Here is a 21706-nt window from a genome sequence, read left to right as displayed (position 1 = left end):
TCAGAGGATATTCCAGGAATGGCGCTATTTTCCAGAGAACTTACTGGTCAGTAGGTAGTAATTTCATACCTGTTGATCTGTAATCTAGAATCAATAGGTAATGTGTCAAAGACATTTTTAGTCTTTTGCCAGTAAGTTAAAGCTTATCTCAATTATGATAAACCTTTCTCTCTGAAGTTGATTGGTGTCAGATTTGTTAATAATTCGTCAATATTTAGGACCACGGTCATAAAATTCACATTAAAATACCATGTTTTTGTAAGGAACCAAGATAAATGATTTCTGATTTTTGTTTTTCATTTTTGTGACCTTTAACCTGCACAATGAAACTGACAAAACAAAAATAAATGTAACTAATATGGTTACATAAGTGTACACACTCTTATAAGTAGGGGTGTAGGTAATTTCAGAATTAATCCAACCTAAACACTTGTCAGTACACACCTGTCATCGGTTAAAGTGACTCTGTTTAAAGTTAAATGAATTCCAGTTGTTCTAGTTGGACTTTCATGACATTTATTTAGCTGCATCTTACAATTTCAAATGGATCTCACGTTTAAATGAGGAGGAGGGTACAAAAGAAGTTTAGATAAAGTCTTTTAAAGTTACTGTGATCCAGGGAATCAGGTGATGGCTACTTTTTGAAAAGAATCAGGAGACTCTTTTCCGTTATTGTGCCAGATTTCAGTTTTTTACTGTAAGGTATAGCAGAGGAAGAAAAGCATTGCATAAGAAAGGGTCGAAATATTGTTCCTTTTCTGCTCAGCCCCACAAAAAGCGCAGGAGCATTAACTCCATCTTGGTGGCAGCAGGATGATTTTACCTCACACAGGCATCTTGTCTGCATGCCCACACCTCCCTTCTTAATAATTAATTTATCCAAGTATTCCCTACAACAGCCTATTTATAGAAGGCTTCACCAAACATCTCTGTGCTCATTTTCAAAGTGCAGCTGAAATACAAGGCAGAGTCTAGGCGGTGGTGCGATATTTTCTTCTCTTAACGTGTTCTTTCCTCCATTTCTTGCTTCTGTTTCACTAATTCTTTCAGTTTCTTTGACTACACACATAGTTTACATGTGTTCTTTCACAGACCGCAGCCTGTTCTAATACACTACATCATAAATGCTGTGATGAAGTAATTGCTGTCAGCTGTGTAGTGTGATAGCTTTCCAGTTCTGTGATCTAAAAATAGACTTTTCACCACCTTCGGAGAGTAATTACAGACAGTAACTGTAATTAATAGGATATTGCTTTTGAATTGTTCTTTCAGAGGGTTGTTATAAGATGTATAAAATCTGTAAAACAGCAGCTGTTCTAACATTATTCAATAATAGATAATAAGAGTTATAAAGCCTAGGAGATCATGAGGATAGTGGTGCATATCCAGCAGAATGCACTGCAGACCCCTAATTTCAGAAGGTCAGGCAGCTGTAATTTTTTTAAATTACTTGATGTATAGATACATTCATTAAATAATTATTTATACCAATTTAATCAGTCAGGATGCTTGAATATTCACAGAGCATGATCAATGCCCCCTGACATGTATTATGAAGTCAGCAGAGCTTAAATCAGACTGAACCCAGTGTGCATCTCAGGTAATGATTGTTCACACTGTGTGGCTGTGATGCATAAATGCACACTGCCCATGTGCATGTGGACTGAATATTTATGGACCAGCACTGACCTGGGCCTTGAAAGTCAGTTTGATATATTCGAGTATGTGGAGAACCAAATAGTAAATGCATATGTGATTAGTGTGCTGGTTTCACAGCCTCCACTCTTCAGATGGCTTTTGACAAGATTTTGTAACCTTGATGCCAAAATGCGATTAGTGAGGTCAGCCCCTGATGTTTGACAATACGGTCATACCTTGATGGGATTTAAGTCAGGCCAGTAAAAATTCTCTTCAGCAAACTGGAAAAAACGTTTTGTTATGGGCTTTGCTTAAACCCTGAGGACACTGAAGCAGGAGAAAGTATTCCTCAAACTGTTGCTGTATGCCATAGTGTTTACATTTCCCTTAGCCGCAAGGGTAAATTTGTTGTATTTGTAATAATTTGACTTATTATTTCAATGAAATACGTGTTTGAGGGAGTTATAAGTAGCTTGTTTCATGTGAAAGAAGAGAAGGATTAAATCTTGAGTGTCTGTTTTAATCATGTGCAGTCAAAAAAATGCAGAAAATGGATGTGTTGACAACTATCAGCAAATGTGGAACATGCTGTCGTTATCATTTCTTAGATAAAAGATAATCACTTTTTTTTTTTCAGGCCACATAATGTATTGCCATTTTTTTAGATGTGAAATTGATAAGACAATGGAATTCAAATTTGGATGAACAACATTATGATTTTTCTTTTTTGTTTTATTCAGGCAGATCTATAACCAGACTCTTGTCAGTATGCTGTTGTAATTTGGAGTACTAATGCCCAGATTTCATGATTACTGAACCATGTAAAGCTACGTACCAGATATGTTTGGCAGTCAACTAGCTATTCTTTCACTTTTTAAAATTGGCTCTGAATCCCAGCTTCTGTCTGTTTTTATTTAATCTCTTTAAAAGCTTGGGGAGATAAATAAAGCCATTGATTATCGGACATGTGTTGTCTAGTTTGTGCTCGAAGAAGTTGTTCCTTTTCCTTGGATGTGAAGCAAAGACAGGCATTCACTACAAAGAAGATTAACAAAGTCAGACAAGTTAAAAATCTAATAGAGAGGAACATCCATTACTGAATGGGCCACCAGTCATGCCAAGAAAAGGCCATTAAGGAAAGCATGGACTCAGCTCCCTGTAGAAAACATTTGCGAGAGGAGCTCACTAATGGGTCAACAGAGAGGACTGTTTTCATCACTCAAACTAATTGGCATCTGTGAATCTGTAGCTTGAAGAAGGAAAAAAGGAACATGCTCAATGATATTGATTGGGTTTTCTGTGAAGGAGTGCAGCTGGATGATTTCAAAGCTCAGAGACGCAATAAACCTGATGAAGAGCCTCTCCACATATGAACATAAAGAGGTCCAGTGAAGCTGCAATGCTGGTCTTACTGGCTTTGAAGAAATGTCTCGCCTTTTGCAGGAAATGGTTACACAGGAAGAAAACTAATGCTTAGAAGTAACAAGAATCCAGAATTTAATATAAATTTTGATAGGCTTCAAGTTTGAGGCACTGCTCTGTATATCGCAATGGTATCTTCAACCAAGTCACAAACACAGACCGCTAATGAGCTCTGTGCAAATTGAGGAGGTCTCACGGATCCATTATGTCCTTGCTCCCATTCTCCAGGCCGTTCTCTGTATGAATCCATATCAGTTATTATTTTCCATAAATTGAGTTCCATCACTCCCAAGTCCCTGTAATTATTTGTCATTCTCAGTTCCACTTTATTGTGGCCAAAAGCGCTGGATGGCAAGCATGCAAGAAATTGAGGAAAGTGAAGCCAAAGATGAATACAGTGCTTGCCATGCATCACTGACTGCATCAAATGCATAGCTGCAGTCTGCTCAATAAAACTAATCAAACATGAATTTTAAAGGGTATTGACTTGGGTGGATTTGCAAGGGAAAGCATATTTGCCATCTAAGGAAAAGAGAATAGTGGAGTGGGGTGGGCTGAATATGGAAGATCAGAAGTCAGCCTAGTAGTGCAAGGACAGAAAGGGTACAACTATTTTTAACAGACTAATATTTAAACAAGGCACATACACTTTAGCTGGTTGCCTGTTTGTTGTATCAAAACCCACTGCTATTGTTCCTACTTTAAATCTGCTGCCACCGTACAACATACACGATCCTCAATTAAATACAAGGTGGGTGTTTTAACATTTGAAGTTGCAGTCATTGTTCTAAAAGCACTTGGAAAAAGTATAATAGTCCTTACCTAATCTTTAGTAAGGACATAGAAGTCCATATTAAAGAAGAAATGATTGAAATTATGAATACATTCAAAGATGAAATGGATTGCATTTACATTTTGAAAGAAGTTGTGTTGTCAGCAAATCTCAGCTCTAGGCATCTTTTTTAGGATGTTTTAGCTCACTGTTTTTGGTCCACCGTGTTACTGTTTTGGTTCCACACTGCTCACCACCGACCAGCAAACGACCACCAAAAGCCTAGTGGATGCTAGTGACTGGATGATCAGTATAGGACATTATCATTACAGGCACAAATATATACATATACATTAAACCCCACAAATATTTGGTTAAATGTCCCTTAGCAAGTTGCACCTCAACCAGACACTTTTGGTAGTCATCAGCAAGCTTCTGAAAGGATTCTGTCTGGATATTTGGCCACTCTTCTTTTCAGAATTGAGTAGGGTCGTAGGGTTTCCTTTCTTTGAAACTCCCTTCATTGTGGACAGTGATGCTGGTTTTCCACCACTCCCAGTTCATAGCAGGCTTGAACCTTGGTGGTTTCCTGGGTTGTTCCTAAACATCCTAACCAATTTCCTCAATCATGATAACTAATGAACCTAATAAAGACTGACCTTGTCAAATTAAAACACTGTAATCTTCAGAATCACTTACTAAATGATGTTAAGTGCATGCTTGTCTATATTTGAGACATGTATGATTTTGACCCCGTGTGGATTATCGAAAAATTAAAATTGTGTACTCAGTTCTTGTTTTAGCATGTATGCTGTGCAGTCATTCCACTCTGGGCCTTTTAGTACTTTTGTCGCTTGCTTTCTCAGTTTTCTTGAAAACAGTTATAATCTTTCGTGCTGTTGAAGCCTGACTAAATATCTTTAATGTTTTTTGTTCTAGCTGCAGCGGCTGAAACGCTCCCTCTCCTTCAAATCGGTCATACGCAGCAAGAGTGTGGACAACTTTTTCCAGCGCAGCAACGGTGAATCACAGCCACCTTTATGCCTAACTGCCACATCAGCACCACCGGCATCTCCTCCCCCCATGTCTGAGTCCCCTCTGGCCTATGAACACTCTCCCTCTCTCTCTCCATCTATCAGTCCTAACCCTTCGTTGTCATCACACTCCCCGTCTGTCAGTCCTTCAATATATGGGACTTCCAAGATCCAGCCAAAGTGTCAGGCCCAGCCAGTGCAGCCAGTCAAGACCCACTGTTTCCAGGAGCATGTCTTCCGTAGGCCTACCAGCTGCCAGCGATGCAAACATACAATCCAAGGTAGGTCAGTTGTTCCACTTCAAGAACATCGTATTCACAGCAAAAAGATGCAACCATGTTGGCTCAGGGTGTAGGAATTAGATTGTTATCAATCTGTTTTCTGACATTTACCTTGATTTATAATGTTAGGGGCTTTTTTTTTTGTTTTTTTGTTATTTGTATCTGTCCATGGTGGAAATAAACATGACAAAGAAAAAAGGCAAATGCCACTTGAAATTCAAAGACAAACTGATATTCTTGAGTGTTAGAATTGAATTGTAGAATTTCTTTACTGTCCCTGTCATGATAATTCATAAAATATCTGAATGATCTGTTTCAACAGATATTCTACCTTTGTGTCAATGTGTGTGAGCAAATATTCCTAAAATGGTCATCTCAGACACAAGCCACACTCAGGACAGGCAGCCAGTCGTAAGAAAGCTGGATTAAAGTCAGGAGACTGAGAGTTAAAGTGGCTTGTTTTAGACAGAGTATGATGTGGAGGAGTGCCAGGATAAATAAGGATTAGTTTGAACTGCTATCATGCAAAGTTATCTGTCTAGATATAAAAACATGAAACTGGAAATGAGCATAATAGGTACCCTGTAATGGACTATAGCTCATTTCTTATTATTGCCCAGTCACTGTGGGCAGTTTGCAGTCTATTTGCTCATTGGTCCCAATGAAATCATCCGACAGCAGGCTTTATGGACCTCTGTACATGCTTCCACTGGGAGTTGTTTTGCCTTCTTGTTCTGTTGGCATGCTGACCTATCTCAGCAGTGCTGTTTATGTAAAATGGGATTACCAGTAACATCCACCAAACTGATGTCTTTGTGTCCCTTTGTCTTTGGATGGTCATCAGTGTAGACCAATTTAAAACCATGTCAGTTTAAGCACAAAGGCCATTTCTGAAGGTGGATATACTAACTGTGCCTAATATGAAACATTAGTTTTCTGTAACATTTTGCACACAAACTACAATGTATGTGAGTGACAGAGCTGGTTTATTTTATACTTGATACAGGAACCACAAATGAGGCACACATCTGGCACACCTCATCTTTGCTACCATTAGAATACCATCGCTAGCTAACGATTGATTCAAAGCTACAGAAATATTTCCTGACAGGCTTATGGTAACATGTGTAATGTTTGGTGTTAATGCAGGAAACTCCAAGCAGGGCCTACGTTGTAAATCTTGCAAGATGGCCACCCACCTCTGGTGCTCCTCCGAGCTCTCCCAGCAGCCCTGTAATGGCAAGGTAAGGCTCTTTGCACCTTCATCAGATTGTTACACTTTAAGGATTGATTGAATGATAGCATACAATCTCAGTGGAAGTGTCTGAAATACCAAGATTTAAATATTTCACAGGTATAAAGTACTACTCAATCACTGGTTGGTTGGCTTTGTCTGAATATTATTTTCAGTGTACCTTAGTTGCTTTGCTCTTTACTGCCATCATCTCCCAACAGCTCTGCTTGATGTAGCCAAAAATTCTTGTCACTTAGTTAATTACCTTTCTATATGATGTGTTCTTGCGTAGAGAATTTACTGAAAACGAGCACGTTCTCTGTAGAATGGAGACTAACACAGATTGCATTGTGCCAGCAGCTTTAAACAGCATCTGGATGCTGTAATTGTCTCTGTCACCTGGCATAGTGTTTTGTCTTGGTAATATGCTTAGCCTCAGATCCCTCCGTCTTGTTAAAAGAGGATAAAAGCCTTTTTCAAACCAAACCACCAAAGACAAAAAGGTATGGGTTATAATTGGAATCTTTATTGATGATGTTTTCACAGTAGACTGAGACTAAGTGTGAAGCCCGAGGGGAATAAAAGCTGTGGATGACACCTAGAATATACATGGCCAGGTCCAAATATTTTTCACTCTGCCTCTTTGCCCTTCCTCACACATGTGCTGCTCTTCTCACATGACGTCCTCTTCTCTCCCTCTCTCTTGTCTGGATGCTACATTTCCTTCCTCCCTTCTCAACTCAGTTGGAAAATCAATATCTCTCTGTACCAGCTGGTCTGGCTAATTCAGTGTGAAATTCAGTGTGTTTGAGGCGTACAATCCCTTGAGGATATGACACGGCAGGCTTTCGCCAAGCCTTCGGCAGTGTCCTTTTCGATCACTGCGCGGTCATCAAAGCAGGGATTAGGCATTTTACTGAAACTGAATGGAGTTCAAGGCGACATCGACGTACATTAAGGGGTTCACTGACTCCGAACAAAAGCATGCCACCCAAAAGTTTTGTGTACAAAACATACTCTTCAATGTAAATTGCAGTTGGATTACAATTACAGTGTGTCAATTTCTCAGGTACAATTCATAAATGATTTAAAATTGGAGAAAAAATGTAAAGGGAACAAATTAAAGTCGGAAAAACTTACATGTGTGGCAATTCATGTAAAGTAGCCAGGTTTCCAATTTTGTATACATGTTACTAAAGTTAAGTCCCCAAAAAACAGGAGCTCTGGTGCAATCGTAAGTCCTTCCAGGCGTGAACTCCACTGTCTTTTAAGGACATTTAAAATAATAAATCTGTTTAAAAAATCACTTAACATATTCTGCGTTTTGTTTTTGTTTGTTTTTTTATTCATTTTTACACTTTAAAATGTTTCATTTATATTTATGCCCAAGTCTTCAGTGCGTTTATCTGTTCTAGGGCTGCAGCCAGAACAGTAATAACTAACAGAGCCTAACGATACCACCATGGAAATTTATAGTTACTGCTTTTTAATCCTTCTTGACTGGAAATTAATCATAAGTGATCCCAGAAGTATTATTTTTTTAATTTAATGTCATATCATTGTTATAAGAGTTACGTGACCCAGAAGAAGAAAGGAAAAAATTCAAAGCTTAACAAATGAACAGTATATTTTTTCCTTTGAAATTTATTCTCTTGGGTTTGAGTAATGAAAAAAAATCTTAAACAAGCATTATTACATGAGGAGAATGGTCAAACAAAAAAATCTGAGTGGCTTAGACCTTAGAAAGCACAAGAGAGATATTGATGACTGCGCTCTTCTTGGCTCACTCTCAACCCATTTGCTGAGTGCACCGATATATGACCAATTACTTTAAAACGTCTCCAGAATCAAGCAGCTTTAAATTGGCTTGGAATCATGACAACTTTTTGCTAATCAATGCTAATTTGAATTAAAGATGAATTACAGTATTATTAGAACTAGGCCTGCTGCATTGCACAAAATCGTTGCTTCTGTGTGAAGTCTTTATACAGTTCAGAAATCTGAATCCAGTTTTGATCTTAAATAGGTGTGAACTTTCAGCTTGTCTGCTCCCCTAAAGACTAAGCCATTCCAGTAATACTGTCACAATCGTAAGATATTGTGATACTTAAACAAAAACCTGTTTTCAGTTAAAAGAAAATATGATAAGGGTTAAATACAAATAAATAAAGGCTGGGTAAAAATTTAAAACATCTGGGGTTCACAGCTGTCCTTGTCTTAGAGACAGTAGGTATGTGTAAAGTGATGGCCTGCTTGCTTTTGAAATATGGAGATGTGCATAGAGATTTAAGCTACTGAGTGATCCGGGTTCTGGATAAATAAAGTTACCGCTCACTCTTTAATGTGAAAGAAAGGTTTGTGTGCTTAAGAACATTTTCTACCTACAGTTTTGAGCACAGTTTATTTTAATTGGGAGCATTTGTTGTATAGTTGAGCCCAGTTGTCTCTCAGTAATTAGCAAAAGTGTGAGAGTGAAGCATTTGCTATATTTATTTACTGAGGTGTGTGTGTGTGTGTGTGTGTGTGTGTGTGTGTGTGTGTGTGTGTGTGTGTGTGTGTGTGTGTGTGTGTGTGTGTGTGTGTGTGTGTGTGTGTGTGTGTGTGTGTGTGTCCAAATTCCTGTAAAGAACCTTGTGATAAACAGATTAAAAAAGGAATGATATTTAAAATATTCAGTGAAAGACAGCATTAATACCTGGACTTGGCTTTAGTTGCTTATCTGTGTCTCTATGCTAAAGGTACAACAATGCATAAAAAGAAGATTAATGGCATAGACTTAAAAAAACAAATTGTGAATTGAATAATTTAGGCAGTTTAGGAGATGGCACACAGATTCATTAATAATAAAAATACAAAAAGTACAAATGTAACGATTTTATTGAGAACTTATGACTTAGCCTTATTAATGCACATAAGGACAGAGATAATCTGCTAACCTGTAGTTAGTACTAGCAACAGGAAGTACTAATAAGTACTACAAATGACATAATTCTGGGAGTAAAACTATATATTACCGTTGTTAATAAGGAGGTTTGGTAATAATTGGCCTTTTTTCATCAGTGTATGATCATCTGATCTATAGAAGTCTATAGGAGACTATCCAGGGTAAGCTCATTAGCTAATGAGCAATTCAATGAGCAGTTTCACATTCAGATGTGCCCCGTAATCAGACCCAGATTCAAAACAAAACACTGGGTGACATCATGGTAGCTACATCCATCTTATCCTGTCTATGGTGCACTTTTATGCTGAACACAGCACGAGTCTATGACTAATAGCAGGGCACAGTGGACGAAGTCACCTCACCGAGAAGGTGTGCATCCGCAGCATTCAGCTCCTTTTTTTGTTCCTGTAATGTCTGATCAACTTTCAGAAAGTGCAGTAATGATCATTGTTTAGTTTTGTAGACCCACCGATAGCTGTGCACACTGTCAAACAGGTTTCATTTCGTTATAAAAGTCAACTAATATTTTGGCAGTCAAATGCCATCAATGGCTGTAATGTTAAAATACAGTGAGAGTAAACATTTGATTTGCATCCCTCCCCCCGTAACTGTTACCACATGCATTCAGTCTGTAATACTTCAAATACACAAACTGCAGTACTCTCATTAGTGGGTTTGATTAGGCAGATATGTTCAGATATTTATCTCAATGTGTATTTCTGATATTGTCCCTTTTAACAAAAAGCTTCACTGTTCAGTTTTATGCAGTCATTTCTGTCTAGAGCTGAAGGTTATTTTCTGGGAACAAGCAGATTAAAAAAGAAATAAAAAATTCTGGGCAAGATCTTGTCTGTCTGGCCTGAAAATAGCCATCATCTCCTTCTGTACCTTAAAACTGGTGGTGGTCAGAGTCCGGCAGCCTCGCCTCTGTCAGTGCGCCCCAGGGTGGCTGTGGCTACAATAAATGATCACAGCTGCCAGTTTCTTTTATTATTTTTAAAATTGTAGATCCTGGAATAAATCATTTAGTGATAATTGGGGTTGGTAGATGGCAATTGTTTATCAGTAATTTCTGGTATGGTGTGCTTTGACCTTGTGAAATATTTTTGTATAGAAAAACATCTCGTGAATTTTCATGAGATTGTTTTAATCTAAAAATAAAACACAACCTTGAAAGTGTTGTGTTTTTTTTTTAAGTACAACTGTGCTAAAAGTAATTCAGAGATTAAAGCGATTTACCTGATATATTATTTTCAGCATATATCACAAAAAGATGAAAGAAGAAAAAAATCTAAGAGCTTAAATAAAGCTGAGATTCTTTAGAAACTGTTTCTATTTTGTGTCCCTTTCATGAAAAACAAGGCTTTGAAATTTATCTCTGAGTCACGTCCTGTAGCTAAACATGTTTCTCTTACTAAATAAAGAAACACAAAGGAGTACAGTATCAGATCTGTACTGGCAAGCTTCAGTTTGACAGTGACAAAGGTACAGCAGTGTTTTTAGACATTTCTCCAACAAATCATCTAATGCTTAGTGTAGTGCTAACACACTTTGCTTGTAAACGTCATGCTAACAAAAATTAACACCTTGTCAGATGTTGACTGCCACTGGTTAGTCAGGGGGGGGTCAGTACTGAACCACTGCCTGCTCATTCATCAGGAATGCATTCCTTCATGCTACAATCCATAAAATTTAAGCCTCTGATGGAAAAATATGAACAATATTTTGCATTTATTGCGTTCAAGACACATGAACTACCTTAGTATGTGCTTTGATAAATATCCCTTCATTTTTGCCATATTTTAAGGTGCACCTTTATAGTCTGTTGTCTCACACGACATCCCAGCAGTAATATTTTGCCTTTGTTACTTTGGACCATTATGCTTTCAGTCACCAGATATGTGTGCATATCTCTGTGATCCTAGTGTCATCTGACAGAAGAGTTGTATTTGATTGCCTGCATGCAAATGTGCTGCAACAGCAGAAGACCACAGCCGGTGCCACTCCTGGTAGTTAAGAAGAGGAAAAATGAGGCTCTCAAATAGAGTGGTTCACCAAAATTGAACAATAGAGGACTGAAAGACATTGTCTGTTCTGTTGAGCACAAACAACATGAAAGCATGGAGCTATCCTGCCTTCAGCTTTTGGTGGTTTATGGCGGTGATGGTGTGGGGGAAGTTTTCTTGGCACATTTGGGCCCCTCAGTACAAAGTGAGCGTCATTTAAACCCCACAGCCTGCCTAAGTATTGTTGCTGACCGTGTCCATCCCTATTAAGACCACAGTGTACGCATCCTTTGATGGCTGCTTCCAGCAGGATGACACACCATGTCACAAAGCTCAAATAATGTCAAAGTGGTTCCCTGAATACGACAATGAGTTTGGTCTGCGTAAATTGCTTCCAGAGCCACCACATTTGAATCCAATAGAGTACCTTTAAGCTGTCGTGTAACAAGAGATTTGTATCACAGATGAGCAGCAACTGTGGGAGGCTGTCATGTCAATACAGACCAAAATCTCTGAGGAATGTTTCCAGCACCTTGTTGAATCTAAGCCTTGAAGCGCTTCTAAAGGCAAAAGAGGTCTCGTAGGTGTAATAAAACACGTTTTGCGTTTTATTTACTGCAGTATGTTTTAGTATTTTTCACATGGGTAAAAATTAGTTTTATTTAATTTGAATAAAACTCAAAGAAAATATATAATTTGCAGTTTTGAAAAGCACAAACAAGATTCTTTTGAGTGCATTCACATTTGAACCTTTTCAATTACTCAGAGTTCATGAGTATTTTCTGTAAGTATGTATAAGTATGTTCTGCTTTTCTTTGATAAAGCCTACAAAAGCATTTTTCCACTTCAAGTAACATTTCTCCCTTTCTCTTTCCTTCTCTGCTGTCTCTCTCCTGGTATGTCAGACAGGAGCTTTTAAAAGAAACTTCAGCTCTCCTCTTCTTACCATTGATCCACTGGGTGTGGTTAGAGAGGCTCCTGCTGCGCAGGGTGAGTGATGGAAGCACAGACTGATTTATCTCAGCAGCAAATAACTAGACTCCGAGGATGACTAATCACCATGTCTGCGGCCTTTAATGCTTTATACATGAGAGGCGTGCGTGTGTGCGTGTGTCTCAGTATAGTGTCATCTATAAAACTGCACATATGATGATCTTTTCCTTTTCGTCTGGTCATATGTAGAAGCAGATAATAGCACTGTTGATCCTGTGTATGAGGCCTTGCGCTACGGAATGACACTGGCTCAGTTGAGTCAATCCAGCTTCAGCAGTATCTCAGAATCACCCTGTCATGAGGTATAAATGCACACAGGCAGACACACACACATAAAATACACTGACAACCCTCATCATTCAGAAAAATCTATGTTGATATAATTTCTTGCAAGAATATTGTTCTTCCTGTCTTTATCATAGGAAGAAAAACTGCAAGACAAACTAGAAAACCAGCCTATAGCTGAAGAGGATCACATCCCAGGAAGTAAGTTAAATATTTTCTTGAATACAGGAAATGCATTTTGTTATGTTGTCATGCTAAAATTCCTTGAGGATTATTCTTAACATAACATCAGATCTCAATAGGGGAAAACAATCATGCTGGGTATCTGTTTTAATTGTAATGAAAAGTATCAACTTACAGAGGACTTGATTCAAAAACACACTGAAAATCAAAGTGAAAAAATTGATGTTTATTTTGCCAAAATTTAATTTCAGCAACTAATTTAATTGTATAGCCTCCTCAACATTGTCAGGCATGCTTCTAATGAGATGATGGATGGTGTTCTGGAGGTTCTCCTCCCAGATCTGGACCAGGACATCACTGAGCTCCTGGACAGTCTGAGTCAGGGTGCTGTTGCCTGGGCTGTATATGTTTGTGCCTCCCTCTCAAACCATCACTGACCCACCACCAAAACTGATCATGCTGCATTATGTGTTACAGGCAGCATAACATTCTCCAGCTCTTCTCCAGACCTTTTGACATCTCTCATGTGTGCTCAGTATGAACATGCTTATTTCTTTGAAAATCACAAGGCAGTGGACCTGCTTTTATTCTATGGCAAATGCCGGTCGAGCTCCATGGGTAATGAGCACAGGGCAACTAGGATACTGGGTTCTCAGGAACAGACTTCATGAGGGTGGCCTGACTGTTTGGTCAGAAGCATTCACACCAGTGTCCTGCTGGAGGTCATTTTTTTTTAGCTCTGGCATCATCCTGTTCCTCTTTGCACAAAGGAACAGATACCGGTCTTTCTGATGGGTTAAGGACCTTCTACCACCCTGTTCAGCTCTCCTAACTGCCAGTCTCCTGGAATCTCTTCCAAGCTCTTGAGACTGCGCTGGGAGACACGGTGAACCTCCTGGAAAATGGTGCATATTAATGTGCCATCCTAGAGGAGGTGGACTACCTGTGCATACTCTGTAGGATGCAGGTATTGTCTCATGCTACCAGTAGTTTCTTATTCAGTAACAATTTCCCTTTAAAAAAAAAAGACTGGTTAAAATCTCATGCTGGACAGATATAGACATTAGTTGAGTATTTGTTCATCACTGTTGGGTAACTGGTCCAGAGTCCAGGGACGTCACTGTGCTTAGCCAAGAAATAGTCCCTTGCATAACCCACCTTCTTTTCTTTTAAAGCTATTTTTAATTTCAAGCTAACACTAAACAAATGAGACAGAGCATGTCCATGTGTGAGCTTTAGAGCTTCCGGTAGATGTAGTTTACTCTTTTTCTTTTTTAAGTTTTGACATTTTTCCTTGCTTCTGGCAGCTGGGCTCTAGTTTCAGATTGCGTTGCTTCAGACTCGTACTGATTGTTTACAAAAACAAACACCCCCCCCCCAAAGTATTCCTTGTGTAGGGTCTTTGTGTAACATTTTATGACTACATACTGACAAAAGAAAAAACATGCACCAGTACATTGGTCCTGAAAGTGATACTGTATAGGTATTGTTAATGGATTAATCTAGAATTTGTCATTAAAACAACTTTATAGAATATCTGAATACTGAGTGAAAAAATGTAATGCATAAAAACACGTTTTGAAACAATACGTTACACAGTTTGAGTATTTAAAGAACAAATGTTCAGCTCTAATACATTGTGATGTGTTTCTGGTAAAGGACAATTGCTAAATAAATGTCAAAGAGTTAAAGGACCACATTAACATAATATACAGTACAGTGTAGAGGTGGTAGTGTGTGTCTTCTGCACTTTTCCTCTTTGACTTTAGTCCCAGGAGAAGAGTTCATCTCTGTTTGTACTGCTGCCACTTTATAGTGAATGACCTTCCCTTCTGCCTTACTTGTTTGCCACAAAGTGACAAGAGCTCTCCCTCTTCCTGTGTCTTGTCTTTTCTTTCTTTCTCTTACACCACCCCTCTTTCTTGATTTTTTTCATTTTTTTTTTCTATGTGACCTTTCTTTGTCTCATGCATATTATCTGTCTTTGGTTTCTGTGTCTGTCTCTCCAGTGCTCACCCCTCCTGAAAGCGAGAAGGCTGATTCAGAAGAACGGGTCAGTCTAAAAGTGTGTAGTCAGCATTCCTCTGTTATTTCAGCTTCTTTTTTTTTAATTATTACAAATGCATTCTGTCAAAAAATATTTTTATGTTTGATGATTCCACAAGAGAAGCATGCAAAAAAGCAATCTTGATTTTCCATCTGGTTTTTGTTTTGTTAGACTCCAAAACGAGTGGAGGTTCGCTCTATTCACACCTATGTGGCGCTCTACAAGTTTCTGCCTCAGGAGAAGAACGATTTGGAGCTGCAGTTAGTAAAATTCCTTTGTTTACTGTTTGTGTGTGTGTCATTTGTTATCAATATTGTTCAGTTCCGAGAGATGAGAAAATGTGTACCTGGACAAAATTTTACTGACATTCACCCACCATCTGCCTGCCCAGCAGGATGATTGTAGGGGGTTGCATGGTTCGGTTGGAAAGGGAGAGCTTGCTGGGAGGTCAGGAAGGACAAACAGCTGCACTGTGTGTTTAAAAAAAGGAGTTTTTGTATGTCAGTAGATGCAGGAATCTGCTGAGTGTAGAATTACACCCAACAGTAATCTGGAGGATAATTCTGTGCAAGAAGACAGCACATCAGGAATTTCTTTACATGGACAACAGTCCACTAAGAAAGCTCAGTAATGTTATAAGTGTTCAGACATTGCTGGATTCATCAGTCTGGTAAATTTATGGCATTCACTTACATTTCACTTAAATGTTATGTTTCTTATGGCTTTATATAGACAAAGTAGTTGTGTTTCTATTAATGAATATTATCTGAAGAAACTCTAATTAACTGCATTTTTCTTGGGATTTCAGCACACATGTCTATGTTTGTACTGTACTGCATCAGCCACTCACAGTAATAGCTCAGACAAACCGATATCTCTACTAGGTTGGGAATACCAGAACTATATGATAGACAAGTATTCTAATCTTTTTTTTTTTTAAATAGCAACAGTTTATTAGACATCAGAGACTGCTGACTGTGCTGTTGTAATTTTATTTGATAAGTGTGCAGATACAAGTCAGAAGTGATAAGTAAATGTTGGTTGGAATAAAATAGCCTTTTATTGTTACTGTATATGTAAGGTGGAATTATGGGTGCTTAGTGCCAACTGTGCAGGAGTTTAAAAAAAATCAGGAATAAATAGCAAACAGAAGAAATATATACAAACTAGAAGAATACATATACAAAGCAAAAGAAAGGCACACTTTGGAGAGCAAAGTGTTTGGAAGCAGTGAAAAGGACTGTCTGAGTATAGAGTCTGTGTGTGAGCGGCCTGAGTGATGAGGGTTACTCAGACCATGACTCAGATTAATGAGATGGGTGGGCTGTGGTGTGGTGTGGGGGGTTAGTGTTTTTTAACAGTCTGAATGACCCAGGGGAAGAAGCTGTTGGTGAGTCTGGAGGTGTGGGACCTGATTGACATGAGGCACCGACCAGAGGGCAGCAGGTCAAACAGGTGGTGGGCGGGGTCACCTATGATGGCCCTGGGTTTTCTGAGACAGAAGGATCTGGCGATGGCCTCCAGGGGTGGCAGAGAGCAGTCAATGATTTTTTTTTTTTTTTTTTTTTTTGGGGGGGGCATTGTTAATTACCCTAATTACCCTTCCTGTTCTCATTTGTGGCCCCTGCGTACCAAACACCAAGGCAGTAGTAGAGCACACTCGCCACTTGAGGAGCCAGTAGAAGGCCAGCAGCATCTTCCGGTCCAGGTTATTCTTTCTAAGGACACGGAGGAAGTTTAGCCACTGTTGGGCCTTAATAAGGTCAGCTCATTAAAGTTAGGTCAGCCTATTAAGATTGCTGTTGTGACTTTAATGGAAAACTGACCAAAGTACACAGTCCGGCAGCCAGCTATTTCAGTTGCCTTCAGACTAATGGAAAGAAGCGTCTCAGGCTGCTGTGATATTTACAGGATTATACATAATAGAAGAGTGAACAATTACATAGTGAAGTCCATTTTCGTTATATAGCACATTAAAAAAAACCCACCAAGACACAAATGGTTGATCAAAAGTGTTCCAGTTCAGGCAAACCCTTTAACACACACGCTAGCCTGAAAATGGTCAGTGTTATTCTGCTGCTGTATACTTACTGCTATTATTAGTATTTTGAATGACATTTGAAAAACTCTAAATGGTTTACATCAATGTAAAAATACCACCTCCACCTCCAGTTCTTACTTTGTAATAAGGGTTGATAAACAGCAGAAGTATTGTATCTTGTATTTCCTGTTGTCTATAGGTGCCAATATGCGTCGAATTAGTTTTCACTGTATGCCTCTGTGTGTTAGCCCTGCGACAGACTGGTGACCTGTCCAGGGTGTACCCCACCTCTCGCCCTATGACAGCTGGGATAGGCTCCAGCACCCCCCGCGACCCTAAAAAGGATAAGCGGAAGCGAATGGATTGATGGATGTTTATCTAACACTAACTGGTTTTTTTGGGGGGTTTTTTGGGGTTTTTTTGGTAAAAATAGAATAAAATTACAAGTGAACATCAAACCTGACACTATTGCTTTTAAAGTGGTAAAAATCCTCCTCAAGGGATACTCAGCTCACTGCACTCTGGTCTATATTTTATTTTCTCTGCAGGCCTGGTGACAGAATTCAAGTGACAGATGATTCCAATGAAGACTGGTGGAAGGTAGGCTTTATAAAACAGACTTTATATTGAAATGCACCGAAGTGTTATCTATTCACTAAGTCATTCGGAAGCATTACATTTTCTTTCTTTTTAACTGAGCCAGTGCTTTTGTAAATAACATATTTACTTATCCAGGGTATCTCAATATATTTATCAGAATCACACATGGGACCCTCAGCTCGACATCTGAACTTCCTTTCAAAGCAGAGCTGTTTGGTCACAGTAACAGAGTTGATAGTTGAGCCCTGAAGTAAGGCAGGTGTGACTGTTAGCAGAGCTAGTTAACATGAAGAGGAAGAGGACAGATTGCAATCTGTGTTTTAATGAGACGGCAGGCGATTTTAACCTTGACCAGCAGAAGGACAGACAAATCTTCACATAACAAAACATCAGGGAAAAGTAAAAGCTTGTCTTACCCGACACGGTGGCAGCAGAGGAACTATTTTCCTGCGGCTAATTTTAGTTAACGAAGAAGCCTCAATTAAATGAATGAAAAGATCATCAAGGGGCTCATTTAAAATTGACTGTAAATAAATATTTTTGTTGGATTTTTCTATTTTCCTTCTTAAAGAGTACAAACCAAATTACTTCAGAAAACAATATTTGTGACTTGATTTAAACGCAGTACAATTCTTCATTCAGAATGTGTTTAAACTGATTCAGGACAGTCTAGTGACTTCAGCTACAAATGCACAAACAGTGCTACTGTTATTTCAACAAAAAAAACAAAAAAAAACATACAAACCACCTTCCAAAAGAGATACTTACACTCTGCAGAAATCTGCTGTTTCCCTTTTATATATGCTTTCAGTTTAAGCAAGGACTCAGCCAAGCCAGCAAAATGGGTAAATTTTGAGTTGTGCAACTCCAGCATTCCATTCCTGGGTTTTGTATGCTTGTGTGCCAGAGTCTCTGAAGAGAATAGCAGGGGATTAGGGCTTCACAAATACAAAAATGCTTTTTGGTCTAGTGGCTGTGTTGCTAATTAGGGAACAAAAACTCAGAAATCTCTTTTTAATTCCAGATTTCTTGCTAATTGTGACGGTTCATTCTAATTCATTTTTCTTATTGTGCTACAAATGTGATGCTTATTTGAGGGCTGCAGAGGAAGCTGCCTCTGAATAACATACTCGTGTTGGAACATAAGCGGACATGATATGAAATAATTTACCTTAAGCGAGTGAGCAAAGTTGAGTGAAAACCCAGTGAGTGAGATCTATTTTTATACTACAACCAGTGCAGACCTTTTTTTCCTCTCTGTTTAGACTAACGGGCTAAATGTTTGTGCATGTGTGTGTCCTTGGTTGGGTGTGTTTGCCAGGGGAAAAGCAGAAACAAGGTGGGATTTTTTCCGGCCAACTTTGTGCAGCGTATCCGCCCTGGTGAGAGGGTGTGGAAGGTCACTACTGGTTTCCACGGCAACCGAGACAAAGGCCAGATGACTGTGAAAGAGTCCCAGGTGAGACTGTAAAATACACACAGTTTCTCTTGCACGCTGAAAGCCTTTTCAAAATCTATGCAAATGAATGCAAAAAACTGCTGAGATTACCGAGGACTGCATGTTATGACTGGTTTTTTTTTTTGTTTTTTTTTTGCCTCAGTCCAGAAACTCACATATATTTATTTATTTTTATTTCACTTGCCCTTCCACCTGCTCCATTGTCCTCTCTTCTTGCCTTTCCTCACCGTCTGACTCTCCCTCTGCAGATCTGTATCGGGAAGAACGAGGAGATTGACGACTTCCTCCGGCTGAGCAGCGGGAAGAAGAGGGGCCTGGTTCCTGTGAAGTGTCTGCTAGAAATATGACGGTGCTGCTTTCGCCTTGACCCTCATTTTGTTACAGTGATGGAGGAATACTCAGGAGTGTTTAGCCAACACCTCACTGACCACCAACCACCCGCCTCCATCTCAAAAATGTGGCAGTGAAAGCAGTGTGAGTGGAAGATAACTCACAACTTTGCTTTTTACCGCAGTTTAAGACCTAAAGGATGCAGGGGCTTCCTTGCAATTATTTAGAGCTACTTTTCTTGTAGCACAGCTTTCCTTTTTTATACCCTCACAAATGAAATGTAGCATTATGTGGAAGAGGATAAGTGTGCAGGAAGTCTGGCTACCTCAATAGCCATCTCCATTGGCCATCTGTTTGTGAGAAAGAAGAGAGGACTTTTTAATTATGATGTCGAGGCTTGTCCAAGCCTAAAGAGACATTGTAAGCAAACTGTCTTAATGTCATTGTTTTTGTAGAGGAAACGAGACATTGTGAAAGTCTGTAGCTGTTTATTGTGGTGCGTTGTGCAAACACACTGTCTGGCTGTTTGTTTGAAACCCTGTTAAACCGCCTGGATTTGATAGATTTAGCTGAGAATTTAAACCATATTTGGATGTCCACACTGCAGCTCTATATGAGCACATTTTACATCATGATATGGATATGTGTCACTTCTGCTCCGAGTAGAAAAAGATTCAGGTATTACATAATATATAAAAGTAAGTCTTCTCGGCTACATCTTTTATTAATGACACACACAGATTCTGAGGTTTTTACATTTCAGACTGCTCTCCGGTGATTGGAATATCGTACATTTGTGCTCTTCACAGCTCTGATGTGACAAATGCTTTACGTGCACCTCGGGGAGTTTCTTTGTCAGTGTGCCCTTCAGTCGCACTTTCTTTACACACACAGATTTCATAATTCACTCTGTTCAGTGTAGCGTTAAAAACCATCCACTAGAATCTGCTTTCTTCATCATATAAACACCAAGCCATGTCTATCTGTATGTAATGTCCTGTAATATTCGCGGTCATATCTAGTTGTGTACTTCAGCATGAGGATGGTGTCAATGTTAGGACTTTTTGATGTGCTTGCTTTTCCTCCTGGACAGAGCAGAGCAAAGAAATAATCCAGGATGATTTATTAAACTCTTCCAACTTTCAGTCTCTCAGACACTCAAAAGTTTATGTTATTTTAAATCAATGGCAAGTTTCTCCCAGCACACATAAGTGATAAGTATTAAAGAGAGACCAGGGTTAGGAAAAAGACTAAATCACCTCACGACACTTGGTTTATTGCTCTGTCATTTGAAAACAATAAGGCAGTCACGGACTGCCTTTGTTGTGGCAATAACTGTAAATACAATTATGACAGTATTTGTAAATAGCCTTAAAAATATTGTATATAGCGGCTCTGAATAGCACTCTGGTTAAGAGGTTTGCAGCTATCCAGGACCCAACTAAGGGCATTAATTTCAGTTACAACTTACAGGAAATTACTATTTATTGTCTTACTTACCTATGTATGCATCTCTTTGCTCAATTAACAACTACCCCTGTCAGCACAAGTCTTTTCAGATACTATGCACAACAGTTCTAGTCACTCACCTTATTTTATACTCTGCTTATTTCCAGTGTATCCACACGTGTGTCGGTGTGCTTTTGCAAGGATTTGAATTTGGACTTGCTTTTACATCTTGAATTAGTCTGTACCATGCTACTCTTAAACATTATCCTCACTGACTAGAACCAAAATTGGCTCAGGATCAGTATTACCAGGTGAATCTAAAATCTAAATGCGCACTACCAGGCTAGTTCTCTGCATGGCTAGCTGCTCTGTGACCTTCACAGCTCTCAATAAAGTTAAATGAACTCTAAAATGCTGTGTCTTTTTGTCTTTGTTATCCAATTTTGTGCTTTCAGTTTGAAGTCAGCAATAGTTGTGGAGAGTAAATATTTGGTAGTATAACCTATTTCTCTGCGACTCTTTGGTTTTATCACTAAAGGCAGAAAATTGCTGCTTTAATTTAGTGCTTTTAACTCTTGACCAAAATGTTGACTCTTCTCAGTGCACTTACATTTATCACTAAATATCAGGGACCCTTATGTTGACATAAAGATTAAATCTAGCTGTTTTTTTTAACTCATAAATGTTCACTTTTACAAGAGGGCTAGTGCTTTAGGAAGGATTTGGGTCATTTCCTGAAGAAGTAGCATGGACTGCACATGAAAAATTGATTCAGCTCTGTTGCAAAGAGGCATCAACATCACAGGCGTGTTGGACTGGTCCTCTTCCTTGTCTTGAATTTCTAGAATTTAAATGTAGCTCATCTGACTGTGTTGTTCAATAATTTATTAATAATCGAATGAATATTAGCTAAAGGTTTATAGTAAACTGTAATTGTCTTTGCTAGTGAGGCCTTGAGCAACGATTTTAAGAAAATGCTAACAAGCTT

The 21706-nt window shown here is 38.8% G+C and overlaps 1 protein-coding gene across 2 annotated transcripts in view; it reads left to right on the top strand.

The window, feature by feature from the left end:
- LOC101479561 (SH3 and cysteine-rich domain-containing protein 2) overlaps nucleotides 1-21130 on the top strand; it is a 34693-nt gene extending 13563 nt beyond the window's left edge. Inside the window, exons 2-11 of one of the 2 annotated variants that reach the window (XM_004561335.4) lie at nucleotides 4772-5147; nucleotides 6297-6391; nucleotides 12237-12321; nucleotides 12514-12626; nucleotides 12747-12810; nucleotides 14802-14845; nucleotides 15011-15099; nucleotides 17429-17480; nucleotides 18802-18939; nucleotides 19188-21130. In XM_004561335.4, the coding sequence (XP_004561392.1) occupies nucleotides 4772-5147; nucleotides 6297-6391; nucleotides 12237-12321; nucleotides 12514-12626; nucleotides 12747-12810; nucleotides 14802-14845; nucleotides 15011-15099; nucleotides 17429-17480; nucleotides 18802-18939; nucleotides 19188-19286 (1155 nt within the window). In that variant the 3' untranslated portion in view covers nucleotides 19287-21130. Of the gene's footprint in view, nucleotides 1-4771; nucleotides 5148-6296; nucleotides 6392-12236; nucleotides 12322-12513; nucleotides 12627-12746; nucleotides 12811-14801; nucleotides 14858-15010; nucleotides 15100-17428; nucleotides 17481-18801; nucleotides 18940-19187 lie in introns of both variants that reach the window. The other variant, XM_004561334.4, reaches the window with a different exon arrangement.
- The last annotated feature ends 576 nt before the right edge of the window (nucleotides 21131-21706 follow it).

This window comes from Maylandia zebra, linkage group LG8 (genome assembly GCF_041146795.1).
Source record: "Maylandia zebra isolate NMK-2024a linkage group LG8, Mzebra_GT3a, whole genome shotgun sequence".
Classification (NCBI taxonomy): domain Eukaryota; kingdom Metazoa; phylum Chordata; class Actinopteri; order Cichliformes; family Cichlidae; genus Maylandia; species Maylandia zebra.
This window is presented reverse-complemented; position numbering and strand designations above follow the sequence as displayed.